General features: G+C 39.2%; 1 protein-coding gene across 1 annotated transcript in view; it reads left to right on the top strand.

Moving 5' to 3' along the window:
* The window catches only part of UHRF1BP1L (UHRF1 binding protein 1 like), an 83,344-nt gene that overhangs the window by 24,701 nt on the left and 30,851 nt on the right, over positions 1-27,792 (top strand). Inside the window, exons 3-11 of the mRNA XM_008064680.1 lie at positions 1,316-1,354; positions 2,446-2,537; positions 7,524-7,713; positions 8,276-8,416; positions 10,329-10,499; positions 16,243-16,423; positions 21,132-21,215; positions 23,807-23,989; positions 25,056-25,174. Coding sequence (XP_008062871.1) covers positions 1,316-1,354; positions 2,446-2,537; positions 7,524-7,713; positions 8,276-8,416; positions 10,329-10,499; positions 16,243-16,423; positions 21,132-21,215; positions 23,807-23,989; positions 25,056-25,174 — 1,200 coding nt within the window. The remainder of the gene's footprint in view (positions 1-1,315; positions 1,355-2,445; positions 2,538-7,523; positions 7,714-8,275; positions 8,417-10,328; positions 10,500-16,242; positions 16,424-21,131; positions 21,216-23,806; positions 23,990-25,055; positions 25,175-27,792) is intronic.

Below are 27,792 nucleotides of genomic sequence, written 5' to 3'. Positions count from 1 at the left end.
AAAAAAAAAAAAAAAAAGTCTTTGCTCAACAGAAATACAGCATGCTGATTTGTTTCATAAAACTAAAGTTTGAGCTCCTATGAAGAGGTTATAGAAAAGGTTTCTATATACTTTGATAGTCACCTTTAAGTTTTGTTCTATCTTTTTTTTTTTTTGAGTCGGAGTCTCACTCCATCGCCCAGGCTAGAGTGCAGTGGCAGACTCATGGCCACCCCAGCGTTGACCTGCTGGGCTCCAGCAATCCTTCTGCCTCAGCCTTCCAAGTAACTGGCACTACAGGCACGTGCTACCACACCTGGCTATTCTTTTCATTTATTGTAGAGACAAGATCTCACCAAGTTGCCCGAGCTGATTTTGAACCCGTGGTCTCAGGCAGTCCTTCCGCTTCGGCCTTCCAGGTAGCAGGAAACACATGCACACACCACTACGATTGGCTAATCTTTTTTATTGATTGTAGAGATGAGGTCTTGCCAAGCTGCCCAGGCTGATCTCCAACCCGCGGGCTCAGGCAGTCCTCTCACCTCAATCTCCCAAAGTGCTGGGATTATTGGCGTGAGCCACCATGCCTGGCCGACTTTACATTTTCAATGCAGGGTATATTTGAACATTGTTTATTTGTTATTGCCTACATTTTAAACTAGTGGCCTCATTTTTGTATTGGTCTTGAGTAGTAACAAAAAGATTGTTCAGAATTCTAGGATTAAACAAATTGTTTATTGACCAGAACACTGATTATGCTTTCCTGGGAATTCTTCATTAAGTTATGAAAGTAAAATGTTTTAAGGACTGGGAAGAGACTTCAAAGAACTTGAAGTTCCTACTTTAAAAGATGACAAAATATAGCTAGAAATATTTTCTTATGAAATAGGTACGTCTGATTTTCAAAGTGAGTATGTTGCCGAGTTTATTGTTTTGCAGTTAGGCACAGTAGTTCACGCCTATAATCCCAGCACTTTGAGAAGCCAAGGTGAGAGGATCGCCTGAGGCCAGGAGTTCGAGACCAGCCTAGTCAACATAGGGAAACCCTGTTTCTACAAAAATAAAACTAAAAATAAGTGTAGCTGGGTATGCAGCCCCAGCTACTCAGGAGGCTGAGGTTGGAGGATCACTTGAGTCCAGAAGTTTGACGCTGCAGTGAGCTATGATCACACCACTGTGCTCCAGCCTGGGTGACAAATGAGACCCTAGCTCAGGAAAGAGCCATTTGATACAATGTGGTATGTCTGTCACTGTATTAATAGAGCACCTTGTTTACAACTGTTTTACATTATTGTGCTAATGATTGATTTTATAGCTAGACATTTTTTATTTGTAGATCCCATGGACAAAACTGAAAACACATCCCATCTGCTTGGTGAGTTCTGAAGCCACTTTAGAGATAAGCATTTGTGTGTGTACATTATCTAGACTCTGTTAATACTCACCTTTTGTTTCATGGAAGCATAATCTTTATTTTTTACTAATTAGCTTTCGTTCTATTTTGATAGAACTCAGTTTTCTCATTCCCTAAATGAGAAGTTTTAATTTAAAAATAGGAGGATCTTTCAACTTTTTCAAGTCTGGAATATTATGTTCTAAGTGGGCATAGCGTTTTTTGCATCATTTAACTCTTTTTTTACTTACTATGGGATTTTTATTTTATTAACCTTTGATTCAGACTTCTGAGTTTCTGCTTTTACTGATCTAGTAAATTAAGTGTTCATTTTATTCATTCATTCATTCCACAGGTATTTTTTGAGCACCTTACCTGTGCTCTGAGGGAACTTGTATTTTAGGAGAGGAGACTAAGAGTAAGTGCTAAAATAAAACAGGATAGTTTCAGATAAAAATAAATGTTATATATAAAATAAGGAATGAAGAGTGACTGGAGTTGTATTCGTGATGACTACCAAGGACATCACATCTTTCTGCAAAAAAAAAAAGTTTTATCCTGAGAAAGAACCATTTCCATTATGGGAGTGTTCATTTTTTTCACATTTCCTCCTTATTTTATATGTTCTGTAGTTTTATGTCTCATGTCTCAGGTCTTTGATTGGGATAAGGCTTTTAAGGCTGGTTCAGTACTTCTTGTGAATATATAATCTTATTTATCAATTAATAATGTAATACATTTGTGATTAGAGATTGTGCTTCCATAAGATCTGATGATTTCAGCAGTTAATGGGTATGTCTTAATTTCCTTCCCACACTCCTGCAATACACACAGCTTTTCTACAGATAATAAGTGCCTTGAGAATGGATTGAGTACTTTGTTTTCTTTTTTGGCATTTGTCTTTTTAGACTTTTAGAGAGACACTTAAAGTAACTTCTCAATTACTGTTTACTTTGCCCTTAAAGAAATTTAAAAAAAATCTTAAATAATATTATTTATTATTATTTACTTATTTTTATATTTATTATTTAATAATCTAAAATAAAATATCTAATTGTTTACATTTTTATTAGTCCCTAGATAAAGTAATAATGGAAATGAGTACATGTGAAGAACCGCGAACCCCTAATGGCCCGTCACCAATCGCAAGTGCTTCAGGACAGAGGTGAGCTATTTCCTAAACTGCATCACTGCCAAAGGGAGTTCTTTTCCTTAGTCAGCTCCATTATCTGCAGTAGCAGGACATAAAGAAAATAGCATTCTTTTTTCAGACTCTCACTCTGTCGCCCAGGCTGGAGTGCAGTGGCACGCTCATGGCCACCGGAGCCTCGACCTGCTGGGCTCAGGCAATTCTTCCGCCTCAACCTTCCAAGTAGCTACAACTACAGGCACACACCACAATGCCTGGCTACTTTTTAAAAAAAATTTATTGCAGAGATGAGGTCTCTCCAAGGTACCCAGGCTGGTCTCGCCTTGGCCTCCCAAAGTGCTGGGATTACAGACTGAGCCACCACGCCCGGCCAAATAATATTCTTTAACTTTAAGTAGCCTCTATTTCAGTGACCTCTCCCGTCAAACATTTTACAGTTTTAGTTATATATATTTCTAAAGTAGCAGGTTTGGTTTTTGACTTCTTTTATTCATCTTACTTTCCCTGCTATTGAATAATCATGATTAACTGGCAGAACAGTAGTGCAAGAGTTTGGGCATTCTGGACATCAGATAGTCTTGTAGTCTCTGAACTTACCATGCATCTGGGGAACTTTTATGACTCTTGAGAGTTAAGCTGATGCCTTATAAATTACTCTAAAATTCATTAAGTATAAAATGTTTGTGGCTTCTACAAGTTGTGTTTTGATATATAAACATTAGATGCTCCTGCAGTAGAATCTTGGAGACTACTCATAACACCTTCTGAAAAGATGGAATAATTATTTCAGGTGTTTGACAGTGTTCTTCTTGTTTTTTTTTTGTTTTGTTTTTTTTTTTAAAGTTGGAGTCTCACTCTGTCGCCTAGGCTGAAGTGCAGTGGCCTGATTATGGCTCTCCACAGCCTCGACCTCCTGGGCTCAGGTGATCCTTTCACCGCTGCCTCCCGAGTTGCTGGAACTACAGACACATGCCACCACATCTGGCTAATTTTTTGTAGTGAAGTCTTGCTATGTTGCCCAGGCTAGTTTCAAATTCCTGGTCTCAAGTAGTCCTCTCGCCTCAGCCTTCCTAAATACTGGGATTGCAGGCATGAGCCACATGTGCCCAGCCCCAATTCATGTTTTTTCAAAAAAATTTATCTTTAAGATGGTTATAATTCAGGATTCAGTATACAAGTGATTATCGTACAGGTAAAGTTTGGGCCTCCCGTTGGTCCCCACTTTGCATTTAGTTTGCCCCATTCCCTTTGGTTTTGAGATCAGGTACCCTTATTAACATTATGTACCCCCCACCCCCCGGCAGTTTATATTTTTGGCTTTGTAATCATTTGATGATAATTTTTTTTAAAAACCTTTAAAAACAATTTTCTCTTTCCTTTTTTTTTTGAGTTGGAGTCTCACTCTGTCGCCCGCTCCCGGCCACCGCAGCCTCAACCTGCTGGGCTCCGGCGATCCTTCCGCCTCAGCCTTCTGAGTATCCGGAATTATAGGCGCGTGCTACCACGCCCGGCTAATTTTTTGATTTATTGTAGTGATGAGGTCTCGCCTGCCCAGGCGGGTCTCGAACCCGCGGGCTCAGGCAATCCACTCACCTCAGCCTCCCAAAGGCACAGGATTACAGGCTGAGCCACCGAGCCCGGCTATTTTTTCTTTTTGAATTGGACTCTTTCTTTGTCACCCAGGCTGGAGTGCAATGACACGCTCACAGCCACCGTATCCTGCTAGGTTCAGGTGATCCTTCCATCTCAGCCTTCGAAGTAGCTGGAGCTACAGGGGCATAACTACCATGCCTGGCTAAGTTTTTGATTTATTGTAGGGACAAGGTCTCACCAAGTTGCCCAGGCTGATCTTGAACATCTGGGCTCATGCAGTCCCCTCAGCTCCACCTCCCAAAGTGCTGGGATTACAGGCATGAGCCACCATGCCCAGCTGCCTAATTTTTATATTTTGACATATGGCAGTATGGTTAATGTACTTCAACATTTTGCAGACTTGCTGGATTGTAACAATCATTTATGGTCTAAGTCTTTGGAGCTCCTTCTCTTGAAATTGTGATTCAGTAAGTCTGGAATGGGTATGAAGAATGCAAATATGTATTTTTAACAATTCTTCATGGTCGTGCAACTAAGGGAGCCATTGATCTATATGATTTTGTTTCTGGCTAAGAGATTAAAATAGACAAGTTAACAATTAACAGTCTGGTTTTTCTCTCTGTGCTGAGCCTATGGGCTCTTAATGCTCCTACAGATTAATGGTCTAGTCAACTTTGTAAGTTTATTTGATTTTTTTCACTTCACATGGAGGAGATACACATCTGTGTGAAGATGAATAAAACTCAAGAGAATCTTATAGTCATCCCTTGGTATCTGTGGGATAATTGGTTCCAAACCCTCCAGGGATACCAAAGTTCATGGATGCTCAAGTTCCTTATATAAAACGGTGTAGTCTTTGTATATAACCCACACACATCCTCCTGTATACTTTAAGTCATCTCTGAATCACTTAGGGTACCTAATATAATGCTTGCACATCATGTCATTCATACAATTCAGTACGGTACTTGGCACGTGACACATGCAAGTTTTGCTTTTTGGAACTTGGGGGCTTCTTTCCAAATATTTTTAATCCAAGTTACTTGAATCCATGGATGGAGAACCCCATGGATATGGAAGGCCAACTATTTGTAAGCCGGAATTCCACCATTCTAATTTATAACGGATGCCACAGCCTGAAAAATGTGAACTTTAGTCATTGATTCAGCTTTCACCTTTCTGATGGTAGATCTTCCAATATGGATTGTAACATTTTTACTGTGCATTTAATTAGAGATGGGGTTGGATATTTCAAAGGGTAATATTTAGAAATTATTATAATAGAAATATTAACATATTCTTAAAGCAATATTATTTCCAGCTCCAGAAACATTTCTATTTTAAGGGACCAATACTTGACCTTAGGATCAAAGCAGCTCCTTTCTAGGATGCTGATGAGTTCCTGTTCTTCAGTTCACAATTTTCTAAACTCAGAGTGGGTGACCGCTTTGTTATTTAACAAAATTACCCCAGGCAACCAGAACATATCTTCATTGTTAAGCAATGCTAGATTGTATTTCTATTAATAATGCTGTACATAATAGATATATTTTGTAAAGTATCATATAAAGGATAGCCTATTTTGCTTATACTCATTATTTTATGTAATCCATATAAAATTTACAAAGTATTGCCTGACGTAAAAGCTGAGTCGTCAGAGGCTTAGAAAATTTAAGTAATTTACTCATTCATTAAGGTAGTTAGGAAGAGCAGCAGCAGGTGGAGGGATGTGGATGATGGCTAAGGATGATGGGTTCACTGTTAGACACGTTGGGTTTGAAATGGGTGAGAGGCACCAGATAGCTGGTGGCATTTGAACTTTACAGTCTGAAGTTCTAGCAAAAGATCTGTGTAGAGGCATAAAGGTAGTGATAATGGACATATTGATGGTAATTGAAGTAACCTGCCAGTTGGGCAAACTTCTACTACTCCATCTGCCAAGATGTACTGCTAGTCTCTATGTCAGATATGCTGGCTGCTGATTGTCCTCGAAATGTCACCTCTACTTTTCTGCCTCTGAGCCTTCATTCTTGCTTTTCCCGTTCTAAGATTGCCTTCCTTTACATATGTTCTTGTGGAAAGTTCATTCTTCCTTCCTAGAGTTATTTCTCCCTGGTGATAAGCAATTTCTTTGTTTTTTTTTTGAAAGCAGGATTTATTGAGAGGACGGAAAAGCTTCCACAGTGAGAGGGTCCCCGAGGAGGTTGCCCTCTTTTTTTTTTTAAGTCAGGGTCTCACTCTGTTGCCCAGGCTGGAGTGCAGTGGCATGCTCATGGCCGCTGCATCCTCAACCTGCTGGGCTCAGCGATCCTTCCCCTTCAGCTTATTCAACCTTCTAAGTAGCTGGAACCACAAGCGCACGCCACCATGCCTAGCTAATTTTTTTTTTTTTTTTTTTATCGTAGAGACGAGGTCTCGCCAAGTTGCCTAGGCTGGTCTCAAACCCCTGGGCTCAGGCAGTCTTCTTGCCTGCATCTCCCAAAGTGCTAGGGTTACAGGTATGAGCCACCCCATTCAGCCAATAAGCAATTTCATCCACCAAATATACTGCTGATTCCTCTTTTAAGCCACTTTATTACGGACTGACTTATGTTGCAGCTACTTAAGCATGTTTCACATGTAGGTGATCAATAAGTATTTGTTTAAGTGAATTAGAGACTGTGGATTCTTTCTGACCTTATTCCCAAATTTTAAGATTATATTCCAGTTAGACTCTGTAGCCTTCCTTGTGTTGAGAATTTAGCTCTCTTATTTAATTTATGAATGCAGTGGTCTTAGAATAATGCTTCTTAAGAATAAACAGCTATGGATATTGAGTTTCACAAAGTAGAGCGTAATTTCCAATTTTTAAAAATATTTTACGTTTTGAAAAGAGCATTTTAAAAGAAATTGGGCAACCTTCAGAACCAGAAAAACTTCAGAGAACAAGCAGAGCATTTTCTGTTACTGTTATCAGACTAGGTTATTGTTTCAACAACAAAAATTACTTATTTTTGAGTCAGAGTCTCACTCTGTCACCCAGGTTAGAGTGCAGTGGCACAATCATGGCTACCACAGCCTCGATCTGCTGGGCTCTGGCAGTCCTTTCTCCTCAGTCTCCCAAGTAGCTAGGACTATAGGTGTGTGCCACCATGCCTGGCTAATTTTTATTATTATTTTTATTATTATAGAGATGAGGTCTCGTCATGTTGCCCAGGCTAGTCTGGAACTCCTGAGCTCAGGCAGTCCTCTCACCTTGACCTCCCAAACTGCTGGGATTACAGGCATGAGCCACTAAACCTGGTAAAAAACATTAAAATATGTATATTATAATATGGAATTTTATACTTTTATGCAAATATTAACAGAATGTTTAAAAATGATTTTTTGTTTTAGGGCATTATATTTTATTTTGCTTTGTTTTTCCAGTGAATATGGCTTTGCTGAAAAAGTGGTTGAGGGAATTACTGTTTCTGTAAATTCCATTGTCATCAAAATTGGAGCAAAAGCCTTCAATGCATCATTTGAACTTTCTCAGCTACGGATCTATAGCGTAAATGCAAACTGGGAACATGGAGATTTGAGATTTTCTCGTATTCAAGATCCACAAAGAGGAGAGGTAAAACTTTTTGAAAAAGTGTTTCATTCAGTGATTTATAAAAGAGGGTGTTTAAAATAATCATGTCTCTTTCACGGTTGTCAGATTCACATCTGACTAGATTTGCTCCCCTTGCCTTTTAACTGTTTTCTTCTCTGCATTCCGCTTAACTGTGTAATGATAAAATACGCATATTGTCGTGTTTTTACTGCCGTAAATATTTTGATTTAGAGCCCTATTTTAAGTTCGCAATTAGTCAGGATTGAGTTTTTAAGCATACACAACTGAAATGTGTTATTTAGATGCTTCTTGGTTACATGGTTTAAATGCTTTTTGTATTTTATGTTAATTAAATTATCTAAAATAAAAGTATTAACAGCTTTACTAGTGATGATTGTGAATCGGAAGATATGTTACTGAATTTGATGGACAGATACCGTTTTTAAAGAAAAAAACTTGTTGAGTGTATCTAGTATGTCATATGACAGTTAGTTGCGAAGATACATTTGGTTTGTTTTTACACATCTACATTTTTCTCCAATTTTGCATGCGCAACTGAAGCTGGTCTCTGTGTTCTCCTTAGGTTTTGACATTTAAAGAAATAACTTGGCAAATGATACGAATAGAGGCAGATGCTACCCAAAGTTCACATCTTGAAATTATGTGTGCGCCTGTTCGGTTAATAACCAACCAGTCAAAAATCAGAGTCACACTTAAAAGAAGGGTAAGCCAGCAGGCCTACTTTGTTGATTCATGTGTTAACTATTGGATTTGACCTTTTTGATTACGTTAATTATTGGAATGAACTATAGGAAATTTTAGATAGTTTTTTAGGTGAAATACTGACGTACTACTAGTGTTTTGTTTTTCATTTTTGAGACAGGATTCACTCTGATGCCCAGGCTGGAATGCAGCAGCACATCATGGCTCACCACAGCCTCAATCTCCAGGGTTCAATCGATCCTTCTGCTCAGGCTTCTAAGTAACTGTAACTACAGGCACATGTTACCACACTTAGCTAATTTATACCTATTTATTTTTTGTAGAGACTGGCTCTTGCTATCTTGTCCAAGCTGGTCTTGAATTCCTAGCCTCAAGCAATCCTCCCACTTTAGCCTCCTAAAGTGTTGGGATTACAGGTGTGAGCCACTGTGTCCCACCTCAGTGTCATATTTAAGCAATGTAAAATAAAGGGAAATACAGTTCCTCAAACAATACTCATAGAAATCCAGTATAACATTCTTCAGTCTCTTAGATTTTTAAAGTTTTGGCTTTTTTTTTTTTGAGTTGGGTTCTCACTCAACTCGCCCAGGCTGCAGTGCAGTGACACAATCATGGCTCAGCACAGCCTCAACCTCCTGGATATAGACAGTCTTCCTTCCTTAGCCTCCCGAGTAGTTGGGACTAGAGGCATGCACCACCACACCTGGCTAATTTTTAAAATTTTTTTATAGAGATGTGGTTTTGCTCTGTTGCCCAGGCTGGTCTTCAACTCCTGGGCTCAAGCAATTCTCCTGCCTCAGCCTCTCAGAGTGCTGGGATTACAGGCATGAGCCACCGCACCCAGCTCTCAAATATTTTTATTTTGGTAAAATGAATAGATTTCTCAATTGCCAAATATTTGTTGAACATTTACTGTCTTATAATTTTATTTCTCCCATTGAATTTTGCTCGATAGTAGATGAACAGCAAAGCCTTTATTATCAGTAACTAAAACTGCTAGCCTTAGTTGTATTAAAATATGATTGGTAACTTAGATAAATAGGGAAGATAGTTACTTAAGGATATCATAGCTGGGTGCAGTGACTCATGCCTGTAATCCCAGCACTTTGGGAGGTAGAGGTGAGAGGATTGCCTGAGCCCAGGGTTTCAAGCCTAGCCTGGGCAACTTGGCAGGACCTTGTCTCTACAATAAATCAAAAAAATTAGCCGGGTGTGGTGGCACATACCTGTAGTTCCAGAATATGGAGGACTTATGGAAGGCTGAGGTGGAAGGACTGCCTGAGCCCAGCAGTTCAAGTCTGCAGTGGCCATGATCGCGCCACTGCACTCCAGACTGGGCGACAAAGTGAGACTCTAACTCAAAAAAAAAAAAAAAAAAAAATCATAAATTGAGAGTTTATTATGCTTTGTAACAAAATTTAATGAGGAAGTAATGCCTTTTTTTATACATGGCTCAAGTAAAGTCTCAGCAATATGTTTTATATTACTAGGCACAAATAACTATACTGAGTTAAATATTTTTCTTTCAGAGTATAGTGCTTCACACAGATATTCTGAAATGTGAACTGTAGATAAAACAATATTTTAGTTTTTGCTCTTAATGCTCCTCTCTCTACTAGTTGAATCAATACAGGTAGCTATATGATTTATTAACTATCAATACAAAATTAAGTTATATAGTTGTTATATAACTTGTTAAGGTACAGAGATGTGTCTGTCTTTTATTACTACTGCATCTATAGTACTAGGAAATCTTTCTTTCATATTATAAGAACTCAATACATATTTGTCAAATGGAGGAAGAAGTCATATTTAATTTCATTTAAAAACTTTCGTAAACTTTTTGTTAATACAAGTACATTATACAAATTTTATTTCTTGGCTTAATTTTATATACCATTTTTTCCCAACAGTTAAAGGACTGCAATGTCATAGCAACAAAGTTAGTTCTGATACTGGATGACTTATTATGGGTTTTAACGGATTCCCAGTTGAAAGCTATGGTACAGTATGCAAAGTCTCTTAGTGAAGCAATAGAAAAATCAACAGAACAAAGGAAGAGTATGGCTCCTGAACCCACACAGGTATGCTGTAGAGTTAACAGGAAAACAACTTACTTTATATGTCGGTAGTTTAAGAATCAAAATGATTAGTTGATGTTTCTTTATATGAAATAGCTGTGAGATTTTTGACTACAAGAATCTTCTTTATCTAGATATCTTCCATATAATTTTATATAAATGGTATCTCTATGAAAAAAAACGTTTTGAGTTAGAGTCTCACTCTGTAGCCTGGGCTGGAATGCAGTGGCATGCTCATGGCCACCACAGCCTCAATCTGCTGGGCTCAAGTGTCCCTTCTGCCTCAGCCTCCCGAGCTGCTGGGACTATAGGCGCATACCACCACTTCTGGATAATTTTTTTATTTTATTGTAGAGATGAAGTTTTTTTTTCCCCAAGTTGGAATCTCACTCCATCGCCCAGACTGGAGTGCAGTGGCACACGCATGGCCACCCCAGCATTGACCTGCTGGGCTCAGGCAATCCTTCTACCTCAACCTTCCAAGTAACCAGAACTACTGGCACACGCTATCACACCCAGCTAATTTTTTTAATATATTGTAGAGATGAAGTCTCACCAAGTTGTTTAGGCTGATCTCGAACCTCTGGACTCGTGCAATCCGCTCACCTCAACCTCCCAAAGTACTGGGATTAGGCTTGAGCCTTCATGCCTAGCCTATGAAAGCATATTAAATGTATTAGTATCTCTCTATATATTGCTTATTTTGTTTAGAGCTCTGTAGTAGGCATTAGAGTTAATGATGACATAAAATAATTTGATATAATACCTCCTTACAGAAAGTTAAAAAATACAATTTTGAAACTACTAAAATAAAGACAAATGGGGAAAAAGCAGGGTAAGAGAAGATGTGAGAATTAATAATGCAGACAACCAATGCCCTGGTAACTGCTGCATTTGAACAGAAATCTTCTGTTGACATTGTCTAATGGTTGGGACAAAGGCAGGGGAGAAGCATAAAGAGCTATTTGTCACTTTCTTTCTTTTTTAATCTTTTTTTTTTTTTTTTTTTTGAGTTGGAGTCTCACTCTGTTGTCCAGCCTGGAGTGCAGTGGCACAATCACAGACACTGCATCCTCGACCTACTGGGCTCAGGGTGATCCTTCTGCCTCAGCCTTCCAAGCTGGGACCACAGGCGTGCACCACCATGCATGGCTAATTTTTAAAAAAAATCTCATTTATTATAGAGACGAGGTCTCACCGTGTTGCCCAGGCTGGTCTCAAACTCCTGAGCTTAGGCAACCTTCTCACCTCAGCCTCCCAAAGCACTGGTATTATAGGTGTGAGTCACCACACCCAGCCACTGTCACTTTTTTAAAATCAGGAGCACTACTAGTTTACCTGAAGAGGAAAACATTTTCAGGTCTTTTCTTAGTACCGAATTTTGAGTACTAATACATGAAGATCTTTGTAAAAGGGGCATTGAAAATTCTCTTGGGTAGTGTTTTTAATAATTTTATAAGGAGTATGAATGAATTTTTATATCTACTTCAAATAAAAACTCACTGTCAATTGTGAGATTATCCTCCTTTGAAGCTATTTCTTTGAAAACAGTTATATATCTGAGGTATGTAGCTTGTTGGTGATCTGGTTTGGTACATGGGAATAGCATACATTTTAGGCTTTTAATGAATATCAAATTGCCATTATTTATTGCCTGCCTACTATGAACTGTCTGTCAGCAGTAGACATTGTGCTATAAAAATAAATGTCATCTGATCCTGGCCTCAAGTGTTAGAATGAAGAAGTAGGGGGTACAGGCATAGACACAGTAGAAGCACAGAGAAATTTTGGTTAATTGCTTGCAGAATTTGGAAACGTTTCTTAAAGAGGATAATGGGGAAAGGTTTTTCAGAAGAGACAACAGAATCTGCCAAAGTATGTATTGTTAAAGAACATGGTGTTTTCTGATAAAGGTGAGGACTTTGGTGTTGCCAGAGGCATGTTTTTTAGAAGTGAGATACACGTGTATTTGGGGATGTATTACAGTTTTCCAGGTTTTATGTTTCAAGGAAATTGAGTTGCGCATCTTCTGCGTTGTTGTGTACCCTTTCTTAAGCTGGGTCTGCCTGAGACTATGCTTGTGTTAAGATGTCAGGCTGGTTCTTCCTTTTCATAATTACTCTAATTCTGCATTACAAATGAAAGACATTCATCTTACTCAGGCTCAGTCGTACTAGAATGGATTTAAACAACAATGGAAGAAAAAAACCTCCGAGAAACAAGACAGAGTGGCAATTTGAAATATTGAATTCATGTTGGAAAGTAATGACTCTAATGACAAAGTAACAAAGCAGTGATTTCTAGTTCTTTGTTGTTAACACCTTAAGGAGGATCTAAATTGTGAGCTATTAGATTCTTTCATAATTTTTTTTTAGATTGGAAAGTATAGTTTATTTAAAAGTAAGTTAGAGAGAAGAGAGAGGAGATTCACCTTCCCTAGGTAGGGCAGGGGGTCAAAACCAGGAAACTTTGTGGCCATAGCTCCATTTACATAACTTTTTATAGTAGATATGCATCTCAAAGGAATTCTAAGAGTTGAGTCACATTGCTAAAACATAACTACTTTCATTCCAATATACCTATTTATGTGAACGAATTTTTCTAGAGCCTATAGCTATAAAAGCAAATAAACAGATATAGAATTGAGGGTGAACTCTGTATCATTCTGCTAATTCATTCATGAGGCATTTTCAGAATTCTTTGGGGGACCCTGATTTTAAAAGTTTGGCAAACATGGCTGGGCACAGTGGCTCATACCTGTAATCCCCTCAATTGGGAAGCTGAAGTGGGAGGATCACTTGAACCTGGAAGTTGGAGACCAGCCTGGGCAACATAGTAAGACCTCATCTCTATAAAAAAATCAAAAAATTAGTTGGGCATGGTGGCACATACCTGTAATCCCAGCTACTCAGGAGGCGGAAGTGGAAGAATTACCTGAGCCCAGGAACTTGAGGCTGTGGTGAGCCATGATCGTGCCACTGCATCCCAGCCTGTCCACCAGAGTGAGACCTCAACTAAACAAAAAAAAAAGTTTGGTAAAAAGACTGAGAATAGCAAGAACCTGGAATCAAACATGCTGTCCATCAAAAGAGGACTGGGTTTAAAAAAAATAAACCCAGTCTTTGTGTGGTAGATATACACAATGGAATACTACACAGCCATAAAAAAGAACAAAATCATGAATTTTGCAGCAACCTGGATGGAACTAGAGTCTATAATACTGAGTGACCTCTCACAGAAACAAAGATCTGAGTATCACATGTTCTCACTCATATAGTGGACCCTGAACATCCAATGTAATACTATAAGAAAATGACTGATAGCAGTGGGAAACTATGGAGGAGGAGGGAAGGGAGATGGGATTAACGGTAGTAGATACCTGTCTGGGTACGGGGAGACACCTCTTATCAACAAGGGTTCCTGAACGAAGCATATTTGTATACCTAACCCTTAACTGTACCCCACAATATCATAATAAAAAATATTGATTATAAAAAATTAAATTAAATTAAATTTTAAAAAAATAGTTTTTCTGGACTGGTATCCTAAGTTGAAGCAGAAGTTTTCAGTGACTAGACATAAAAGACTGTGTATATATTGAAGAATTTGGATGTTTTCCTATGGGCATCTCTGAGGCAGAGGAAATTTTTAAGTTCAAGGAAGAGAGAAAAGTTGAGAATTTTGATTATTGACATAAATGCTAATCTTATTAAGGCTTCGATAGTAGATGGGGAAAACATGAGTAATGTTTTTCTGATAGAAATTTTCTTATTTTAACAATAATTAATTTAAAAGTTTTGCTTGAGCTATACTTCATCTTTCTGTTTCTTTACGTAATTGTGGGCCTCAGTAATATTCTTTTCTTTTCCTTTTTTTTTTTTTTTTTTTTTTTTTTTTTGTGAGTCAAGGTCTCTGTTACCCAGGCTGGAGTGCAGTGGCATGATCACAGCTCACCACAGCCTCAATCTCTTGGGGCTCGGGAAATCTTCCCACCTCAGCCTCCCAAGTAGCTAGGATTACGGGCACATACCACCATGCCCAGCTAATTTTTTATTCTTTTCATTTTTTGTAGAAAAAAGGTCTTGCTATGTTGCCCAAGCTGGTCTTGAACTCCTGGGCTCAAACAATCCTCCTGCCTGGGCTTCCCAAAGTGCTGGGATTATAGGTGTGGACCACCATGCTGCCCAGCTGGCCCCCCTTGAAGAGATTCTCATTTACTAAGTATACTTTGCAATTCTTTTATAGTATGATCATAGTTCTTAATATATAGAATATGTATATATATATGTGTATATATACATATATATACATATATACACACACATATATATACATATGTATATATATACACATATATATATACATATACACATATATATATACACGTATATATATACACACACACACATACACACATACAAAATAGTCTTTATTTTTTCTGTGAATAACTGGCTATGTTTTAAAATGAATTATCCTAAATTTGAAAGCTATTTGTCTTTTTCCCACCTACCCACTGTGTCCCCCAAAATTGTTAACTTTTTTTTTTTTAGCTGGGGTCTCACCCTGTTGCCCAGGCTAGAATGCAGTGGCAGGATCATGACTCACCACAGCCTCTGCCTCTGCCTCCTGGACTCAGATGATCCTTCCACCTCAGCCTCTCGAGTAGCTGGTACTACAGTCATGCATCGCCACACCTAGCTAATCTTTTTTTATTTTTTTGTAGAGACGAGGTCTTTCTATGTTGCCCAGGCTGGTCTTGAACTCCTGGACTCAATTGATCCTCAGCCTCCCAAAGTTCTGGGATTACAGGTGTTAGCTTCTGTACCCGCCAAAGTTGTTACTTTTTAGAATGGAAAATTTGATCTTCTTTTTCATAATTATTACCAAAACTTAGCTTCAGTTTTGTGGCTCATATGTCAGATAATCTCATATATTCTTGTATATACAGAAACACTTTAGGTTATTATAGGTTCATGCTTTATATGTTTTTTATATGTCTTTATACTCCAACAGTATCTATGCTTTTTCCCTTAAAGGAGAAAAATATTTGAACTCACAACCTGTTTATAAATCCCTTCTGTTTTCTGACTTCTTCAGGTATTCAAATTCAGAGCACATACCACATCTCTTAGGAGAGACATCAGAGCACTTATGTTACTAAATAATATCAAAATAAATAAATAATACTAAAACTTCTACAAAGAAGTGTTTTATTTCCATAGGATATGTAACAGTGTATACAGGCTTATAATTGCTTTCTATTTAATATATTGTTGTTGTTTTGTTTTTTTTTTTGAGTTGGAGTCTCACTCTGTCGCCCAGACTGGAGCACAGTGGCCGCTCCCGGCCACTGCAGCCTTGACCTGCTGGGCTCGGTGATCCTTCCACCTCAGCCATCCAAGTAGCCGGAATTACAGGCATGCGCTACCACGCCCAGCTGATATTTTGATTTATTGTAGAGATGAGGTCTCGCTGCCTAAGCGGGTCTCGAACCCGCGGGCTCAGGCAGTCCACTCACCTCAGCCTCCCAAAGGCGCGGGATTACAGGCTGAGCCACCGAGCCCAGCTAAATTTTAGTTTTATGTCCGTATAATTCAAAAAATATTCTAGGGAGACTGGGTTATTGATGAAAAATATGTTATGCTTATTTCTCATGACTCTCTTACTGAAAATATTTGGGTTTTCTTGTATGTGAGATTTCAAGCATTTAACTTAGCAGTGATCAGGTGGTCTTGGCTCCTCTTAGAGCTCTGCAGCCGTCCCGTCTGCCCAGCACGTGAAGACACCACAGACATCAAATGCTCCTGACCTCAGTGATGCAATTGTGAAACTGTTCAACGACTTTGATGTTAAAGAAACCTCCCACCATTTAGTGATTTCTCATCTAGATCTACATATATGTGATGACATTCATGCTAAAGATAAAGGTAAAGTAATCTGCCTATTTCAAACTATTTCGGTTTTTCTAGAACTGACTACAAAACTGGATTTTTCATCGTATCTATTATGTAAAATAGATATAAAGTAACTTTATATAAAATAACTTTGTCATTTGTATGGATATATATAGATGAAAGGTGCAATTCAAAGCATTACATATTTGTATGATTTTTTTTTGCTTCAGTAGTTAGTACTTAAGCTTAATTGTTAGGTATCAATATTAACAGCAAAATTAGGTTTAAAAAATTAAAGACTGAATAGATGACACTCTTAGAGGATGATGAAATATAAGACTTGCCTTTTAATGAACTTTTTTCTAATTTTGTAATTGCCCATAAGTTAAATTGTAGTTCATACTTAATTTATAATTATTTGCATGTTGTTTTCTGTATTGTAGTTTAGATATTTCTGGACCATGTATATTTTATGTCCCCCTCTTCTGTCCTCCCAAAATTTGGTTAGGAAGCTAAATTTCAATGAAGAATTTTATTTCAGCTTTTCTACCTCTTATTTTTTCTTATTTAGTAGATATAACAGGGTAAGCAGGAAGCTGCTTGTGGTCACTTTGAAAATCTGTAGTTCCTAGCTGGGTACGGTGGCTCACGCCCATAATCCTAGTACTTTAGGAGGCAGAGATATGAGGATCACCTGAGCCTAGGGGTTCGAGACCAGCCTGAGCAACTTGGCGAGACCTTACATCTACAATAAATATCTAAATTAGCCAGGTGTGGTGGTGTGTGCCTGTGGTTCCCGCTACTTGGAAGGCTGAGGCAGAAGGATTACCTGAGCCCAGCAGGTTGAGGCAGCCTGTGAGCACGCCACTGCACTCCAGCCAGGTTGACAGAGTGAGACTCCAAGACTCCAACTCAAAAAAAAAGAAATTATACACCATGGACAAGTGAAATTTGTTCCAGGAAAACAAAGTTGATTTATTATCTAAAAATCAACTAATGTAATACATCATATTAATAGATAAATTTTTTTAATTTTTGAGTTGGAGTCTCACTCTGTCGCCCAGACTGGAGTGCAGTGGCTGCTCCCGGCCACCACAACCTCGACCTGCTGGGCTCCTGCGATCCTTCCGCCTCAGCCTTCCAAGTAGCTGGAACTACAGGCGTGTGCTACCACGCCCAGCTGATTTTTTGATTTATTGTAGAGATGCGGTCTCACCAAGTGGCCCAGGCGGGTGTCGAACCGGCGGGCTCAGGCAATCCACTCACCTCAGCCTCCCAAGGCGTGGGATTACAGCTGAGCCACCAAGCCCGGCTATTAGCTAAATTTTTAAAATGAAGAAGCTCCCAGGCACGGTGATTCATGCCTATAATCCCAGTCTCTGGGGAGGCTGAGGAGGATCACTTGAGCCCAGCAGGCTGAGGCTGAGGTAGCCCTTGTGCACCAGCATCTTCAACAGAGTGAGACTTCAACTTAAAAAAAGAAATCTGTAGCTCCATACTCTAGGTGCTGGGTGCCTCTGCTTCTCTGTTGGGTAGTATCCATCACCCGTAAGTGTTGGGAGTAGGGAGTTGAGTTAAGCAGGCAGGTGTACCTCAAGGACAATGATTCTCAACCTTTGGTACGCATTAGAATCAGGCTGAAGATCTTTTAAAATAGTTATCAGATATATGCACCTCAGACCAGACTCAACCTAAATCTTTGAAAATTTTTTGCTATTGTGTTTTTCATTTTTACTTTTATTTACTTATTTATTTATTTTTGAGGTGGAATCTCACTCTGTCGCCCAGACTGGGAACAGAAGCGTATACCACCATGCCTGGCCAAGTTTTTTTTTTTTAATTTTTTTTTTATAGGAATGAGGTCTCACTATGTTGCATAGGCTGGTCTTGAACTTTGGACTCAAGCAGTCCTCCCACTGGAGCCTCCCCAAGTGCTGGATTACAGGCATGAGGCACTGTGTCTGGCCACTATGTGTTTTTAAGCTAAAGGTGAATATTGAGACCCTGAGTACTTAGCAGTAGAGGTTACTATGTCTTAAGCAGCCAAGGCAGGTACCAGATACCTAAAAAATGGCAGAAGGACAAAGGCAAGGAAGATTTGGGAATTGAAGAAGGATTTGTTATCTTTTTCCTTGACCACCATTGTCATTTGGCTTTCAGTTGGCATCTTATAATTTAGTGTTTTGAAAGAAAAATCCAAAAAAATTAAAGCAAACCAAAGTATCAAAATGTGGTGGGCAAGATTAAGTAATAAGTATGAGAATGGAGAAAATACGTTCTAAGTTCTTCCACTTCTCATTATTCCCTCAGAGTCAGCTGAATGAATTTATATAAGGGGAAACCTTTCCACTAAAACATTTCCCTCATTGGATACTTCTTTACTATACAGAAATCGCTTCTTTACTACTACCCTGAAATCCAAAAGGCTCTGAAATATCACCTCATAAGTTTGTGAAAAATTCATGTGGTGTTAAACCCAAAATTCAAAATCCGAGAGACCACCAAAGAGCCAGCTCCAATGCAAACACACGAGGGTCTTTATTCAGGCTCAAGTCTGGGCTCACGTTTGAAGCCGATGCAGCAGCTTCAGGGACGAGAGAGCCCTGACACAGGCCAACACGCACCTTTTATACATAATTCTGAAGGGATGGGGTGGCTTTACAAACTTGTGCTCACAGGATTGGATAAAAACTATATGACGCAGTTACAAAGACTTTGATTGGTTGATTTAAGTTCGATTTGTGCGGGCTCAGGCTTAGTTACTTGTGATGGACAAGTAACTGCCAAACGGGCGGAATGGAATGCCAGATAAGCTAGGTTTAGTGAGCAGGCAGGAGGTTTGAAACAACACCGAGCTTACCAGGAGAGAGACGCCACAGAGGCTACCACAATTTAAGCAAAGGAATGTCCGGAAGGGGCTTATTGCTTAACATTCACACACTGCTAGCAGCAGTTGCAGAATTCATATAGTAATAGTTCTTTTTTGAGTTTTTTTGAATTTCTTGGGTCTCTCTGTGGTGGCATAATCTGACTTGATCCAACACATTGTTTTTTCGGTTTGTTTTGCTGTTTACTTTTGAGCTGGAGTCTCACTCTGCCACTGAGGCTGGAGTGCAGTAGCACAATCATGGCTCACTGCAGCCTCGACTTCCTGGGCTCAGGCTGTCCTTCCACTTCAGCCTCTCAAGTAGCTGAGTCTACAGGTGTGTGCTACCACTAGCCTGGCTCATTATTTTTTTGTTTTTTGTAGAGATGAAGTCTTGCTATGTTGTCTAGGCAGTCTTGAACTCCTGACCTCGGGTGATCCTCCTGCCTGGGTCTCCTAAAGTGCTGGGATTATAGGCTTGAACCACTGTGCTCAGCTCACGTTGTTGTTTTTTTAAATCTTTATTTTGCCCACTTATAAATATTTATAAGTTTTGCTGCATAATTACTTGTATTTTTTAAAACTTAGAGCTGCCTGAGAACCTGCTAGTTGTGTTGCATGACATACCTTGCATAATACTATATTTTATGAAATCTAAAAAATTCTAAATTCTGAAATATTTAGGCCAGACTTGGTGACTCAGCCTGTAATCCCAGCATTTGGAGAGGCCGAGACGAGTGGATTGCCTGAGCCTGTGGGTTCGAGACCCACCCGGGCAACTTGGCAAGACCGCATCTCTACAATAAATCAAAAATTAGCCAGGTGTGGTAGTGCACACCTGCAGTTCCGGCTACTTGGAAGACTGAGGCAGGAGGATTGCTGGAGCCCAGTAGGTCGAGGCCATGGTAGCCAGGAGCGTGCCACTGCACTCCAGTCTGGGTGACAGAGTGAGACGCCAAAAAAAAAAAAAAAAAAAAAGAACCATTTAGCTCCAGGTTTTAGATAAGGAACTGTGGATCTGCACGGAAATTCTGCTGATTGAGATAAATTGGAATTTGTAAATTAAGATAAGGAATGTGTATATAGCTATATATTAGTTTGTATTTTTCTTCTAGATGATTTGCCCTTGCCCATGCTGTTTTTTGTTTGTTTGTTTGTTTGTTTTTAGTAGAGACAGAGTCTTACTATGTTGCCTAGGCTGGTGTCAAACTCCTGGACTCAAGCGAGTCTCCTGCTTTCACCTCCCAAAGTGCTGGTATTACAGGCATGATCTACCATGCTGCTTTAAAATTTGATTTTTTTGTTGGAGTAACACAAACTTGTGATCTACTTTTGATCTTACTATAGCTGTGTGACTTTGGACTACTTACCTACCAGCAGTTTCCTCTTCAGAAAGAGACAGGATGATGCATTTTAGTGGTTAAGATTTCCTGAGTTCAAATCTGAGCTTTGTACTTAACTAACTGTATGGCTTGACCTCTTTACTTAACCTCTCTGTGCTGCAGGTATCTTATCTAGAAAATTTCCTTATCTAGAAAATGAGGAAATGCTAATAGTTCCTATGTTGTGGGGTTGTTATGAAAATTCAGTGATTTTCCTAAAGTATTTAAAATAATGCCTGATGTGTGCTCTAGAGGGAGGGGTGCTGCTGCTCTTGTGCCCTCAGCTTCAGCCCAGTGCCTGCAAGTGACAGGGGTCAGTGCGTGCATATCTGGTTTGCTGGCCTTTCTTCAAATCCTAATGTACCTAGATAAAAGGGAGGCAGCTTGGACTCCAAGTATGGTGAGCTTTTTTTGGGTAAGTTAGATATTTCCGATAATTTGCCTAATATATATGTTTTTTCTTTCTTTCCCTCAATACTTTTTCTTTTCCCAGAGTCAAACAGACGTGTTACTGGAGGGGCCATGCAACTCTCTTTTACGCAGCTAACTGTAGATTACTATCCTTATCATAAAGCAGGTGTGTATAGCAATTTCTTAAAAGATGCAAATCTTGCTTTTAAAGTCATATAGCTAATTTATTTAGTTTAGTTTTATTTTGTTTTCATGTATTTTGTTGAGGAGAAGTGAGATCAAGATATTTTTATTTATTCTTTTTCTGGCAGTACTTTACCAAGAAAATAAATTACCATAGAATATATTTAGACAGTTTACAAGTATAGTAAGGTTTATGTAGATTATTAAAAACTATAATTGTTAGAAATTTACAATTTTTCAAATAACTGATTAAAACATAAGTCAGAGTACAGAGGACCTATGTTTGTACTATCTTGTTAGTTGTAACCAAGAAAATTACTAACCAATATGTTTTTGAGTTTTTAAATGATAGATTTATATGTTTAAATATTAGAAAAGGCTGGGCTCAGTGGCTCAGCCTGTAATCCCATGCTTTGGGAGGCCGAGGTGAGTGGATTGCCTGAGCCTGTGGGTTCGAGACCCGCCTGGGCAACTTGATGAGACCTCATCTCTACAATAAATAAAAAAATTAGCCAGGCGTGGTAGCGCGCGCCTGTAGTTCCAGCTACTTGGAAGGCTGAGGCGGAAGGATCGCTGGAGCCCAGCAGGTCGAGGCTGCAGTGGCCGCTCCCAGCCACTGCACTTCAGTCTGGCGACAGAGTGAGACTCCAACTCAAGGAAAAAAAAATTAGAAAAGAGGCTGAGCATGGTGGCTTACGCTTGTAGTCCACTTCAGGAGACCGAGGCAGGAGGATCGCATGAGCCCAGTAGTTCACGACCAGCCTGGGCAATACAGTGAGACCTTGCCTCTACAAAAAATTTAAAAATTAGCCAGGAGTGGTGGCACATGCTTGTAGTCCCAGCTACTTAGGAGACTGATGTAGGAGGATTGCCTGAGCCCATGAGCTCAAAGCTGCAGTGAGCCGTAATCGTGGCACTACACTCCATCCTGGGTGACAGAGTGAGACTCTGACTCAAAAAAGGAAATTAGAAAAGAGTATAAAGCAAAAGATAACAATGAGCTTAGCTTAATTGTAGGGTTCCAGATTTCATAGGCTGCTGATAATCAAGTATTGGTAGATTCTCTTCTCCCAAATGAAAAACAGTTAAGATTTTTATGACCAAATTAAGTAATTTGACCCTATACTCATTTTTTACCTTTTGGTGGCATATGACTTTTTTTTTTTAGTTGAAGGCTCACTCCGTCGCCTAGGCTGGAGTGCAGGGGCACGCTCACAGCCACCTCAGTGTCGACCTGCTGGGCTCCGGCGATCTTTTCGCCTCAGCCTTCCAAGTAGCCCCAACTACAGGCACGTGATACCATGCCCAGCTAATTTTTGATGTATTGTAGAATCGAGGTCTCACCAAATTGCCCAGGATGGTATCGAACCAGTAGGCTCAGGCAATCCACTCGCCTCGGCCTCCCAAAGTGTTGGGATTACAGGCTGAGCCACCAAACCCGGCGACTTTTTTGTTTTTGTAATTCACAGAAACAAAAAAATCAGACAAACCACAATAAGTTTCATGGGACCTTTAAAAAATGGTAAAATTTGTCTGTTCACATATTTCCACTTACCAGTGATTTTCATTTCTGTGTTGATACCTGACAGAATTTAAGGTTGCATTTTAGTTTTATTTTCTGTTGAAGGACCTTATCTTTTTTGTTTTCTGAGTTGGAGTCTCACTCTGTAGCGCAGACTGGAGTGCAGGGGCATACTCATGGCCAACGCAGCCTTGACCTGCTGGGCTCGGGAGATCCTTCCACCTCAGCCTTCCAAGTAGCTGGAACTACAGGCACGCACCACCATGCCCACCTAATTTTTTGGCTTATTGTAAAGACGAGGTCTTGCCAAGCTGCCGAGGCTGGTCTCAAACCCATGTGCTGGGATTATAGGCATGAGCCACCGCGCCCAGCCCCTGAAGGACCTTATCTAATATATTAATCCCTTGAGTCATAAGCTACTTATATAGATGTAATTTATTTTTGCTAGACATTATTCATTTTGTGGGAGCTATAGCTTTCAGTCATAGAGTAGATTTTATTTTGCTAATGCGTTATGTACATACTATTTTTCTTAGTTGTTACAGAGAAACCTAATAATCCTGATTTTGAAATTTTCACTTTCATGACTGATGCCCATTTGAGAAGTCTATTGGGACCTTAAATGCTTTAATAATTGTCTTTTTATCATTTTTGTGGGTTTTGTTAGTCATTTTGCAACAAATCTTCGATGAAAGGTTTTTAAAAAACTTTTTCTGGGATTTTGTTCAGTGGTGGTTCACTGGGTAATTGAGCATCCAGGGAAGGGTAGTTAGTAGTATGGCTTTGAATTGAACCTGAATAATTTTCCACCAAGAATTGGTTCCAGATAGGAACCCTTCCAGATCATTTGCTTTTGACACTTTTTCCCTCTGTTCTAAATGTTTTACTCATATTTCAGAATGAGTACTATATAAGTATAGATGAAGGCTGTAACTTTTTTGGATATTTAAGACTCCCTTGAGAAAATTACTAAATCTCACTGGAAACATTGCTATAATAGAATAAATGAAAGCTGTGCATTTTTCAGTGAAATACTGTTATTCGTTTTACAGGAGATAGTTGTAATCACTGGATGTATTTTAGTGATGCAACCAAAACAAAAAATGGATGGGCCAACGAATTATTGCATGAATTTGAGTGCAACGTTGAGATGCTTAAACAGGCTGTGAAGGACCATGATGTAGGTTCACCTCCTAAATCCCCAACACATGCCTCTCCCCAGCACCCACAAACAGGTAATCTACTTGTAATATCATTGTGGCATTCCCATAATACTGTATGTTCGTGTGTGAGTGTATGTGTATGTGTGATCATATTTTCTGAAAATAAGTACTATTTTTAATTAATGTCTAAAATTCCTGCCCACTTCATTCAGACAACCATCGGCTTATGGACCAAAGCACTTTTAAAATCAATATGACCAATAACAGTAATACCCAGATATAATTTTTAGACTCTTAAATGCTTACAGTGAGGAATATTCTAATTAACTCTCATTTGATCATTATACATTGTATGCATGTACCAAAATATCACACTATACCTCATAAATATGAACAAATATTATGTCAATTAAAAATAATAAAAGAAAAATGAGAGCTCTAATAGCCATTTAAGAGTCTGTGCTGGAAACTTTCAAAATCTGCTCTTTAGCTATTTGAAAATATACAATAAATTGTTGATAATTATGGTCACCCTATAGTGCTATAGGACACTGGAATTTATTCCTATGATCTAGCTGTCCTTTTGTATTAATTAATCACCCTTTTACTCTTCCCTTCCTCTAGTGACCACTTTCTACTCTTTCCTTCTGTGAAGATCTCTTTCTCTCTCTTGGTCGATCTCTGTTGCCCAGGCTGGAGTGCAGTGGCATGATCATGGTTCACTATAGCCTTGACCTGTTGGGTTCAAGCAATCCTCCCACCTCAATCTTCAGAGTAACTGGGACCACAGAAACATGCCACCATGCCTGGCTAATTTATTTATTTTATTTTCGTAGAGATGAGGTCTTGCTATGTTACTTTGTCTGAGATCTCTCATTTTTAATAAGAATTCTATCTAAAAGTTTTTGTAGGAAAGCAACTTAAATATGATACAAACATGATGGCTTCTTAAGGACAAATAATTATCACAATAACTTACCTCTTGGATCACTTTATAATTTATAAAGTATCTCTACAGATATCATCTTGTTTGAGAAATTAATATTCATAAAAATATTTTTAGTAACTGTCTTAATAATAAAAGTGATTGTTAAAAGTAATTTTGCAGTAAATTGGAAGGCATTTTTGTTTCTCACAGAGAAAGACTCCACTCTGAAAGGGACGTCCAGAACACCTTCAGTATTCTCTCCACAATCAAAAGCTAAGCTCATGTCTAGTTCTGTTGTGGTTAGACTTGCAGATTTCAATATATACCAGGTATGTTTTATTTTTAAATTGAATCTTCTCATATAAACTTACAGTATCTCATATAAACTACTCTTTGCCAGTTTAATGAAATGGTCACATTAGAGGATATAGAATGCGTCAGTTTATTAATTTTTGTTTATGTGTTTACTCAGAATTAGCCAAACTGTGAAATTAAAGACACAGTCCTTCAGATCGCTAAGCCTGCCTAAAGACTTCTGACACCAACTGCCAGTTTGGGGTTTCCTAAAACTACCCTCAGGTTCTAGAAAGACTCCTAGAACTCACTGACATCTATTATAGTCACTTTTATGACAGGGAAAATACAAATTAGAACCAGCCATAGGAGGAGATGCATAAAGCAAGAGTTTGGGAGCATTTGAAATGTGAAACTTGTCTCCAGGCCTTTTTAGTCATGTGCACAGATGTGTGCAGCATGGATGGATGGATGTATAAGAGTTTCACGAAACATTGCCCATGCACTTGAACTCAGTCTTGAAGTGGACTGATAATCTGATGACCCAAAAGCCCCTACCCTTTAAACACAACTGAGACTGTCAAGTGTGTCCACCCACACCCTGAGTCATCTCGTTACCGTAATTCCAATTCCTGGTTACCTCCTGGGAGCAAGGACAAAGGGAGGCCAAACTGCTTATTACGTAATAGTCTCTGTGGAACAAATGAAATACCTATTTTGCTTTACTGAACTATCAAGTGTTGGCTACACTGTGAGCATATTTTATAGCTAAGAACTCTGTGCCATTTATACTAGCAATCTTATTCAGCCTGTCATCACCTAACATGGTCTGATATCAATCCTTGAGAACAACACAATAGGATATATGACATTTAAAAAAATAAAAGATTTTAGATATATATTATCATTTATAAATTGCTCTGGTGTATTTTGATAAGCCTGTGGCTTTGAGGCTAGTTTTATGTTAAAACTTTTTGTTTAACTCAGTGATTCTCAACTGGGGCTGATTTTGTACTCCCAGGGGATTTTGGCCATGTCTGTAGACAGTGTTGGCTGTCACACTTGGAAAGGGATGCTGCAGGCTTCTAGTGAGGAGAGGCTGGTGGTGCTGCTCAGCTCCCCACAACAGAGAAGTATCTGGCCCCAAATACCAATAATGCCAATTTTGAGAAGCCCAGATTTTTTTTTTTTTCAGCTGGAGTCTCACTCTGTCGCCCAGACTGGAGTGCAGTGGCCGCTCCCGGCCACCGCAGCCTTGACCTGCTGGGCTCTGGCGATGCTTCCGCCTCAGCCTTCCAAGTAGCCAGAATTACAGGCATGCGCTACCACTCCCGGCTGATTTTTTGATTTATTGTAGAGATGAGGTCTCGCTGCCCAGGCGAGTCTCGAACCCACAGGCTCAGGCAATCCACTCACCTCAGCCTCCCAAAGGCGCGGGATTACAGGCTGAGCCACCGAGCCCGGCTGAGAAGCCCAGATTTAACAGCTGTCTTCTCATTGTGCAATTGCTCTTCTTTAAGTTCTATGAGAGGGACCCTGAAAAAATAAACAGAATTATTTTTTGGAAGGCGAGCCCCTTGTAGTACAGACTTCTCCTACTAGGTAAGAGTTCTCGAAACCCATCAGCCTCAGTGGACCAGCTAGCATTGTTGTGAGAGGCCGCATTTGGCTTCCGTGAATTTTTTTTGGAGGTTCTTTCATCTCATTTGCACATTTCACGATGGCTGTTTACGAGCACACCTGTCCATTCCAAACCCTGAGTGTTCAGCAGTTTTGACCCAAGCAGCCTGATCTCCAGGCCCCACTCTCCCTGTTCACCTGATCTCACCTCAGGTGACTTTGTTTTTTCATTCCCTGAATGAAATAAGTCCTCGAAGGGAAACATTTTGCCCATGTAGAATAGGTGAAACAAAAAACAGCAAAAGCACCAAAAGACATCAAAATTGATGAGTTCAAAGACGGTTTTGAGCAGTGAAAAAAGCACCTCAATAGGTGTATTACACCAAACAGAAAGAACTTTGAAGGTGACTAAAGTTTAAACATGTAGAATAAATGTACACTTTTTAATAAGTAAATTCTGGGTTTTTTTGGGTCTCCTCTTGTATATGCAGTCATAGTGTTGCTTAATGACAGGAATATTATTTCATATTGTGCAAACATCACTTTCACAAACCTATATTGTAATATTGTACGGCCTACTACACACCTAAGCTATATGGTACAGCCATTTGCTCCCAGGTTAAAACCTGTTCGACTTGTTACTGTACTGAGTAGTGTAGATAACTGTAACACGATGGGAGGTATTTTTGTATCTAAACACATTTAAACAGAACAAGTACTGTAAAAACACGGTATAAAGACCTATGGTAATCTTATGGGGCCACCACCATCTTATAAGTGATCCATCACTGACAGATAAGTCATTATACAGCACATGACTACATATATTCAGCAGCTTTTTAAAGTAGATTTTAAATGTTAAGATTTAAACAAATTCCCATGGAAATGAGGGAGGAGACTCACTTATAATCCCAAATGGTTGAGAGTGAAATATAGTAAAGAAACGTCACATATACAAACATGCCAAACACAAACAAAAGTAAGTAAAAGAAAATAAGGCTTGGCTCGGTGGCTCAGCCTGTAATCCCAGCAC

This window comes from Carlito syrichta, unplaced genomic scaffold (genome assembly GCF_000164805.1).
Source record: "Carlito syrichta isolate Samal-C Ts95f unplaced genomic scaffold, Tarsius_syrichta-2.0.1 Scaffold307930, whole genome shotgun sequence".
In the NCBI taxonomy this organism is placed as follows: domain Eukaryota; kingdom Metazoa; phylum Chordata; class Mammalia; order Primates; family Tarsiidae; genus Carlito; species Carlito syrichta.
This window is presented reverse-complemented; position numbering and strand designations above follow the sequence as displayed.